Source organism: Heptranchias perlo, chromosome 20 (genome assembly GCF_035084215.1).
Source record: "Heptranchias perlo isolate sHepPer1 chromosome 20, sHepPer1.hap1, whole genome shotgun sequence".
In the NCBI taxonomy this organism is placed as follows: Eukaryota; Metazoa; Chordata; class Chondrichthyes; order Hexanchiformes; family Hexanchidae; genus Heptranchias; species Heptranchias perlo.
In genome coordinates, this window is record NC_090344.1 from 26107662 (window position 1) to 26117679 (window position 10018).

Below are 10018 nucleotides of genomic sequence, written 5' to 3' on the forward strand. Positions count from 1 at the left end.
GGGATCTCCTCTACCTCCCGCGCCATTAACAATCTGTTTACCGGCACCTTGTATTTTTGTTAATTTTATTACCTTTTAATTTCTCCGATATGGTATCTCATTTGGTGCAATTAGCAGCCACGTGTTATTTTACAACTTGCATGAGATGTAAACCGTGAGAAACGCTGTCCATTGCTTTATCAATAGCCTCAGTTTATAAAGTGATTGCAGAATACACAGTGTTTGCAGCGCCCCGGCCTGGTGGAGAGAAAATCAGACACCGTATCACACAACACTGACTCTGCTGTTGGAAAGTCTTCAGATATTCCAATTATTTAATGAATTTAACAATCACAATAAAGGGATATTTCACCACATTTTTCAACTGCTCTCTGAATTTAGTTTGTGTCACGGCATAAATACAAGTGTTTGTGCAGCAACTCAGGAGCTGGAGCATGAATCCTATTTCTTGTATAAAGCCATGTAGATATACAGAATAATACCCTAAATAATATATCCGGTTGCATATAGAAAACACCATATACAGCGCCCATAACAGTATAAAGTTTCCTGAGATAACAAACAGTAAAATGATGGACTTCCTTCTGCTCTCCATCTCTGGGTCTCTGGGATTCTCCCCACTGCTGTTGCCTCGGAGTCTCCTGCGGGCTCTGCTGGCCACTGAAATGTGCCTGACGGTTAAGGCATTGAGCAGTAGAATCAGAACAAATGGGACCCCCGGGGTGAGGATATAATAAAGGAGTTCGATTGCTGCCCACACACGTGAATACAGAAAATTTAGTGTTACATCACAAAACCAGGGTTCATTGACAAGCATATACCGACCCGTGAACATAAAGTACCAGAAAGTATTCTTCAAACAGCTCAGCACAGTCACTGTTCCGAGAACCACAGCCGCCGTTCTCTTCGTGCAATATTTAGTTTTCAGCTTTTGGCAACAAATGGCCACAAATCGATCAAAGGTGAAAGTGACGGTGAACCAGACAGAACAGTCTGTGGCTGCGAAAAGCAGGACGGCATGGATATTACACACAGGAATGGACCGTTTCACGAATTGAAAGTGAAACATATAAGCAATCGGAATCTGCCTGAGTATCAGATCGGTGATAACGACCAGTAGATCCGCCTCTGCCATCGCCACCAGGTAGCGAGTGACACATTTCGAGAGACCGCACTTTCCCCGAGACATGATCAGAATCGTCAATAAATTAACTGTAAGGAAAAGAAATAAACAATGAAATTATGTATCAGGCTGGGACCCCCTGTAAATATTAGTGCCTTCTCTTGACCCCTGTAAATATCAGTACCGTCTCTGGATTCCTGTAAATCTTAGTGCCGTCTCTGGATCCCCTGTAAATATTAGTACCGTTTCTAGATCCCGTGTAAATATTAGTACCGTCTCTGGATCCCCTGTTAAAATTAACACCATCTTGGATTCCTTGTAAAAAATCGTACTGTCTCTTGATCCCCTTTAAATATTAGTACCATCTCTGGATCCCCTGTAAATATTAGTACTATCTCTTGATCCCACTGTAATAATTATTACCGCCTCTGGGTCAACTCTAAATATTAGTTCTGACTCTGCATCGCCAGTAAATATTAATACCTTCTCTATATCATCCTGTAAATATTAGTATCATCTCTGGACCCACTGTAAATATTATTACCGTCTCTGGATTCTATGATTCTATGATATACCAGACTAGACCCATCATAAATATTAGTACCATCTCTGTATCCCCTGTAATTATTACTGCCGTCTCTGAACACAATGTAAATATTACTACCGTCTCTGGACCCAATGTAAATATTAGTAACATCTCTGGATATTCCTTCAATTGTAGTACTATCTCTTGATCCCCTGTAAATATTAGTTTCATCTGTGGGTCCCCTGTAGATATTAGTACCGTCGCTGGATCCCTTGTAAATATTAGTAACGTCACTGGACACACTGTAATTATTGGTACCATCTCCGGATCCACTGTAAAGAGTAGTACCACCGCTGGATTCCCTGTGAATATTCGTACCGTCTCTGGATTCCCTGTGAATATTCGTACCGTCTCTGGACTACCTGCAAATATTAGTACCATCTCTGGATCCCCTGTCAATTATAGTTCTGTCCCTGGATCGCCTGCTAATATTAGTACCGTCTCTGGATCCCTTGTAAATATTGCTACCATCTCTGGACCCCCTGTAAATACTGAAACACCCCAAGGACACAATGTAACTGAAATCTCACATCCAAAAAACCTGCGTGAATATATTTCCCACTCCTGTTCTCCGTATCAATATATCTCCCATCGCGGGTACCGCCATTAAATTTTAAACTGGATATAGATGCTTACCAGGCGCACCAACAGCAACGAATGTTGGACAGGGAATGACAAGAACAGTAATAAAGTGAAAGATGTTTCATAGAATTAATAACTGGATACAGAGACTTACCAGGAACACCAACAGCAACGAGGAGAGGATAATAAATTACTTTTATCCCCATAAGCGCATAAAATATCCACCACTCTATTGATATGGAATCATAATCGTCATGCAGATATTGAAAAACCCAGAATGGACTGTACCAATCTATGGTTCTAAGATGCCGACCCATTGTTGTAACATTCCAATCTATTATTCTCAGATTCCGACCCATTGTTGTAATATTCCAATCTATTATTCTCAGATTCCGACCCATTGTTGTAACATTCCAATCTATTGCTCTCCGATTCCGATCTATGCTTTCCCTTTCTGTAGAGCCGCTGATCTCTGTTAGTGCCGGAGGTGATGCACCCCCTGACACTATGGGAGAACATGTTGCAAGTAGTCGATTATTTATAGCAGAGAGAAACACTTCAGTGACACAATCAGGGCCCATGGAGACTGATATTAATTACAATCGCTGAACAAACAGATTCAGTTAATAACTTTAAATCCAACAAATTTTATATCACAACATATATTTAACCAAATATTACACAGATGGAAAGCTCAAAGCCCAGTATATTATTTTAATAAATGTTTGAAAGAACCGAAACTATGAGACCTGCAGTCTGACAGCACGGATGTGAAGCGAGAGCAGCTTCATTTACATATTGCAGATTATTTCCGAATGAAATCCTTTAGTTTCAGAGAGTTTCTAACCAATTATCAAGGGTTGGGCTTACACTGAGATGGAGACTGAACCATTTTACCAGTCAGTTTGGAGACCATCCCGTGAATATTGGTACAATCTCTCGATACCTTGTCAATATCGGCAAGCCTATGGACCCTCTTGTAAATATTGGTACAGTCTTTGGAACTATCTGCAAAAAATGGCACTGTCTTTGGATTCTACTGTAAATATTCGCATAGTCTATGGATTTCCCTGCAAATATTCCTACAGACAATGATATAGGCTCTGGATACTTCGAAAAATATAGTTTGGTTACTGCGATTTCTGACACAGTCTGTGGACTGTATAAGTATGTTTGCTGTCTAGTATGCCTGTAAATATTGAATCACTCCCACGGACCCCGATAAATGCTGACATAATCTGGGTACATCTTGAATGTCTATGGTCCCTGGTACCGCTGCAAATATCGACTCACTCTCACAGACCCCGAGTTATACTGATACAGTTTGGCAACTCCCCGAATGTCTACAGCCCTTAGTACCCCTTTATATATTAACCCACTCTCACAGATCCGCGGACATACGGACACAATACGGGGATCCCTCTATACCTACAGCCCTTAGTACTCCTTTATATATTAATTTACACTCACAGACCCCTGTAAATACTGACATTGTCTGGGTTCAGCTTGATAGTCTACAATCCCTGGCACCCCTGCAAATATTGAATCACTCCCACAGACTCCTTTAAATACTGACATAATCTGGGTACATCTTGAATGTCTATAATCCCTGGTGCCGCTGTAAATATCCACTCAATCTCACAGATCCCTGTAATACTGACGTAGTCTGGGTACAGCCTGAATGTGTACATGCCTGAGTAACCTTTTATATATTAACTCACTCTCACAGACCCCTGTACATACTGACACAATATGGGGACTCACTGAGTGTCTACAGTGCTTGTTAACCCTTTATATATTAACCCGCTCTCACAGGTCCGCGTACATACGGACACAATAAGGGGGCTCCCTGTGTACCTTCAGCCCTTAGTACCCCTTTATATATTAACCCACTACAACAGACCCCGGTAAATACTGACACAATCTGGCGACTCCCTGAATGTCGATAGCCCATTGTACCCCTTTGTATAATAACCCACTCTCACAGACCCCTGTAAATACTGACACATTCTGGGGACTCCCTGAATGTCTATAGCCAATTGTACTTCTTCATATATTGATTCACGCTCACAGAACCCTGTACATTCTGACGCAACAACAACAAAATCAACTTGCATTTATATAGCTCCTTTAAGGTCGTAAAACGTCGCTAGGCGCTTCACAGGAGAGATTATCAAACAAAATTTGACACCGAGCCACATAAGGAGAGATTAGAACAGGTGACCGAAAGCTTGGTCAAAGAAGTGGGTTGTAAGGAGCGTCTTAAAAGAGGAGAAAGAGGAAGAGAGGCGGAGAGGTTTAGGGAGGGAATTCCAGGGCTTAGGGCCTAGCTTGCTGGAGGCACGGCCACCAATGGTGGGGCGATTACAATCAGGGATGTGGAAGAGGCAAGAATTAGAGGTACACAGCAATCTCTGAGGGTTGTAGGGCTGGAGGAAGTTACAGAGATAAGGGCGAGGCCATGGAGGGATTTAAAGACAAGGATGGGAATTTTAAAATCGAGGCCTTCCCGGACCTGGAGCCAATGTAGGTCAGCCAGCTCAGGAGTGATGGTGGAACGGGACTTGGTCCGAGTTAGCATACAGGCAGCAGAGTTTCGGATGTACTCAAGTATATGGAGGTAGGAAGATGGGAGGCCCCCAGGAGTCCATTGGAATGATCAACTCTGGAGGTAACCAAGGCATCAATGAGGGTTTCAGCAGCAGATCAGCTGACGCAGGGGCGGAAACGGGCAATGTTACGGAGTTGGAAGTTGGCGGCCTTGGTTCTGGAGTGAACATGTGGTCGGAAGCTCATTTCAGGATCAAATAGGACGCCAATGTTGCGGACAGTCTGGCTCAGCCTCAGACAATGGACAAGGAGAAGGATGGAGTCGGTTTCTAGGGAACGGGGTTTGTAGCAGGGACCAAAGACAATGGCTACAGTATTACCAATATTTAGTTGGAGGAAATTTTTGCTCATCCAGTACTGGAGGTCGGACAAGCATTGTGACAAATCAAAGAGAGTGAAGGGGTCGAGAGAGGTGGTGGTGAGGTAGAGCTGGGTTTCATCAGCGTACATGTTGAATCTGATGTGTTTACGGATGATGTCGCTGAGGGGCAGCATGTAAACGAGAAATAGAAGGGGGCCAAGGATGGAACCTTGTTGGACTCCAGAAGTAATGGTGCTGGAGCTTGAAGAGAAGACATTGCTGGTGATTCTCTGGCTACGACTGAATAGTTAATAATGGAAGCAGTCGAGCGCAGTCCCACACAGCTGGACGACGGAGGAGAGGCGCTGAAGGAAGATGGTGTGGTTAGCGTGTCAAAGGCTGCAGACTGGTCGAGACAGATCCATTCAGCTCATAAACAGACACGAGCACTCCTACACAGAGGCTGCGAGCTCCTACACAGATCCAAACTGCTCCTAAGCTTACCAGATGACTCCAACACAGTCCCACTAAGCTGGATGACAGACGAGAGACGTTGGGGGAGGATGGTGTGGTCAACCGTATCAAAGGCTGCAGACTGGTCGAGACAGACCCATTCAGTTCCTACACAGATCCAGACTGCTCCTACACAGACTTATGGGGATCTTACAATGACCTATGGAGATCCTACATAGAGCCAGAAAGCTCCGGCCCAAGCCCAGACAACTGCCACCTAGACCTAGACAACTGCCACCCAGACCCAGACAACTGCCACCCAGACCCCACAACTCATTCAGAGACCTATGGAGATCCTACACAGGCGAATGGAGATCTTACACAGAACCAGATACCTCCTCGGCAGACCCAGACATCACCACCACAGACCCAGATGTGTCGTAACGAGACGCAGTCACCGCCTACTGAGATGCAGACACGTCCTATCAAGACGCAGACATCTCCTACCCACAGGCAGCCTGTTCCAACCAGACGCAGACATCTCCCACCCAGACATCTGCTAGCAAATCGCAGACAGCTCCTCCACAAAAGCAGATATCTCCTATTCAGGCGCAGACAGCTCCGATCCAGACACAGATAGCTCTTATCAAGACCCAGATAGCACCTACCTAGAGGCAGTCACCTCCCACCCAGACACAGATAGTTCCGACTCAGGCCCAGACAACTCCTTGCCAGTCCCAGAAAGCTCCTAGCCAGTCCCAGACAGCTCTTACCCAGAACCTGAGATCTCCTACACAAACCAATTCAACTCCTTTCAATGGCTCATTCAGCTTGTTTGACAGGCACAGACTACTCCTGGACAGACCCTTTCAACTCCAAGACAGACACAGGCACTAGTACACAGACGCAGCGAGCTCGTAAACAGATCCAGACTGCTCCAGCATGGACCTGTTGGGCCAAATGGCCGGAGTCTGTGCTGTGCCGTACATTCTATGTAATCCTACTCAAACCCAGGCACTCCTGCACAGACCCAGACAAACACTACACAGACCCAGTGAGCTCCTACACAGTCGCATAAAGCTCCTACCCAGTCCCAGACAGCTCATACCCAATCGCAGAAAGCTCCTACACAAACCCATCCAACTGGCACCCAGACCCAGACACTGCCACCCAAACCCAGACAACACCCACGCAGACCCAGGCAGCTCCTACTCAGACCTATGAAGTTCCTACGCAGACCTATGAAACTGCTAGACATACCCAGACACCTCCTGCACAGACCCAGACAAATGACACACAGCCCCAAGGCAACTGCCACACAGACCCAGGCAGTACATATGTAGAAGTATACAGCGCCAACACAGACCTACGGAGATTCTAGTCAGACCCAGACAGCTCTTACAGAGACACAGACGGCTCCTACTCAGACACTGTCGGCACCTACACGGACCCAGACAGTTCTTACACAGACATAGACGGCTCCAACGCAGACCCAGACAGCTCTTACACAGACACAGGCGGCTCCTACACATACAAAGACAGCTCTTATACAAACACAGACGGCTCCTACACAGAGTAAGACAGCACATATACAGACATAGACATCTCCAACACAGACCTATAGAGATCCCACACAGCCCCAGACAGGTCCTAAACAGACAGACTGTACCTGCACAGACCCAAACGGCTCCTAAACAGATCCAGGCATCTCCAATCCAGAGGTAAAAGAGGGAACTATAGGCCAGTTACCCTGACATCATTAGTATAGAAAATGCTGGAATCTATTTTTAAGGGTGCAGCAACAGGGCACATAGGAAATCAGAATATGATTAGGCAGAATCAACACGATTTTATCCAGGTGAAATCGTGTTTGACATCTATTAGAGTTTATTGAGGGTGTAACTAGCAGGGTTGAAAAGGGGTAACCAGTGAATGTAGCACATTTAGATTTTCAAAAGGCATTCGATAAGTTGCCACGTAAGAGGTTGTTGCTCAAGATTAGAGCTCATAGGATTGCGGGTCATATATTAACATGGATAGAGGATTGGTTAATGAACAGAAAACAAAGAGTAGAAACAGAAATATAGAAAATTTACGGCATGGATGGAGGCGATTCGGCCCATCGTATCCGTGCTGGCATAAAAAGAGCCACTCAGACTAAGAGCACATGGAATCATAGAATTATAGAAAGGTTACAGCATGGAAGGAGGCTATTCGGCCTATCAAGTCTGCGCCTGCTCTATGCAAGAGAAATCCAGCGAGTCCTATTCATCCGCCGATAAATTTCTGAAAGTTGATAAATCAGCAGGGCTTGATAATCTGCATGCCAGAGTACTAAAAGAGGCAGGACTGTCGTATGAGAAGAGATTGGGTCGAATCGGCCTGTATTCACTCGAGTTTAGAAGAATGAGAGGGGATCTCATTGAAACGTATAAAATTCTGACAGGGCTAGACAGACTGGATGTAGGGAGGATGTTTCCCCTGGCGGAGGAGGGTCCAGAACGAGGGGTCACATTCTCAGGACAGGGTAGGAAATTTAGGACTTAGATGAGGAGAAATTTCTTCACTCAGAGGGTGGTGAACCTGTGGAATTCTCTACCACAGAAGGCTGTGGAGACCAAGTCACCGAATATATTTAAGAAGTAGCTAGATAGACTTCGAGATAAAAAAGGCATCAAGGGGTATGGGGAGAGAGCGGGAATATGGTACTGAGATAGAGGATCAGCCATGATCATATTGAATGGTGGAGCAGGCTCGGAGGACCGAATGGCCAACTCCTGCATCTATTTTCTATGTTTCTTTATTTCTATGCTTCTAACCCCGTAGCCCTGCAATTTTTTTGCTTTCAAGTACTGATCCAGTTCCCTTCTGAAGGCCACGATTAAATCTGCCTCCAACACCCCCGCGTGCAGTGCATTCCAGATCCTAACCATTCGCTGTGTTAAAAAAGTTTTTCCTCATGTCACTTTCGGTTCCTTTGCCAATGAACTTTAATCTATGTCCTCTGGTCCTTGACCCTTCTGCCAATGGGAACAGTTTGTCTCTATCTGCCCTGTCTAGACCCTTCATGATTTTGAATACCTCTTTCAAATCTCCTCCCAACCATCTCTGTTCCAAGGAAAACATCCCTAGCTTCTCCAGTCTATCCACATAACTAAAGTCCCTCATCCCTGGAATCATTCCAATAAATCTGTTCTGCACCGTCTCTAGTACACCCTTTCCTAAAGTGCGGTGCCCAGAACCGGACACGATACTCCAGTTAAGGCTGAACCAGTGTTTTATAAAGGTTTATCATCACTTCCATGATTTTGTACTCTATGCCTTTATTTATAAAGCCCAGGATCCAGTATGCTTTTTAACCACTTTCTCAACCTGCCCTGCCACCTTGAACGATTTGTGCACATATACCCCCAGATCTCTTTATTCCTGTACCCCTTTTAGAGTTGTGCCCTATAGTTTATATTGCCTCTCCCTCTTCTCCCTACCGAAATGTATCACTTCGCATTTTTCTTTGTTAAATTTCATCTGAAACGTGTCCGCACACGCCAATAGCCTGTCTACAGCCTCTTGAGGTCTATTACTATCCTCCTCACTGTTTACTACCCTTCCAAGTTTTGTGTCATCTTTAAGTCATCCAAGTCATCCAAGTCCTAGTCATTAACATATATCAAGAGCTGCAGTGGTCCCAGCACCGGCTCCCGGGGAACACCACTGTACACCTCCCTCCAGTCCAAAAAATAACCTTTCACCACTACTTTCTGTTTCCTGTCCCTTAGACAATTCTGCATCCATGTTGCTGCTGCCCCCTTTATTTCATTGGCCGCAATCTTGATGTTAAGTCCCGCACGCGGCAATTTATCAAACGCCATTTGAAAGTCCAAATACACCACATCAACTGCATTGCCATCAACTACCATCTCTGTTACCTCATCAACAAACTCGATCAGGTTCGTTGAGCACTTGGTCCGTAGCCTTACAGGTTACGGCACGTCAGGCGCATATCCGGGTAATTATTAAATGTGATGATGTTATGTGCCTCTATCACCCTTTCAGGTACTGAGATCCAAACCACCACCACCCTCTGGATGGAAAAGAAAATCCTCAGCTCCCCTGTAATCCTTCTTCCAAACATTTAATCTATGTCCCCTCTTTATTGACCTCTTTGCTAAGGGAAATAGGTCCTTCCTATCCACTCTATCTCGGCCGCTTATCATGAATACATCTCAATGGACTCTCCCCTCAGCCTCCTCTGTTCCAAAGAAAACAACCCCAGCCTCTCTATTCTTTCATTATAGCTAAAATTCTCCAGTCCTGGCAACACCCTCGTAAATTTCCGCCGTACCCTCTCTGGTGCAATTACATC

At 45.1% G+C, this 10018-nt stretch overlaps 1 protein-coding gene across 1 annotated transcript; it reads right to left on the reverse strand.

The window, feature by feature from the left end:
- Positions 1-310: 310 nt before the first annotated feature.
- On the reverse strand, positions 311-2497 carry LOC137335663 (probable G-protein coupled receptor 139). Its single transcript, XM_068000952.1, has 2 exons — positions 2446-2497; positions 311-1212 (listed from the first exon to the last, which is right to left on the reverse strand). Exons 1-2 carry the CDS (start codon positions 2495-2497, stop codon positions 311-313), a joined length of 954 nt encoding a protein of 317 aa, XP_067857053.1.
- Between the last annotated feature and the right edge of the window lie 7521 nt (positions 2498-10018).

What these genes read in the sequence shown, in the direction of transcription:
- LOC137335663 (XM_068000952.1), bottom strand. Translation starts at nt 2,497, where the DNA reads ATGGGGATAAAAGTAATTTATTATCCTCTCCTCGTTGCTGTTGGTGTT. An exon ending in CGTTGCTGTTGGTGTTCCTG is followed by an intron (nt 1,213 to 2,445) that starts GTAAGTCTCTGT and finishes TTTTCCTTACAG; the next exon opens with TTAATTTATTGACGATTCTG.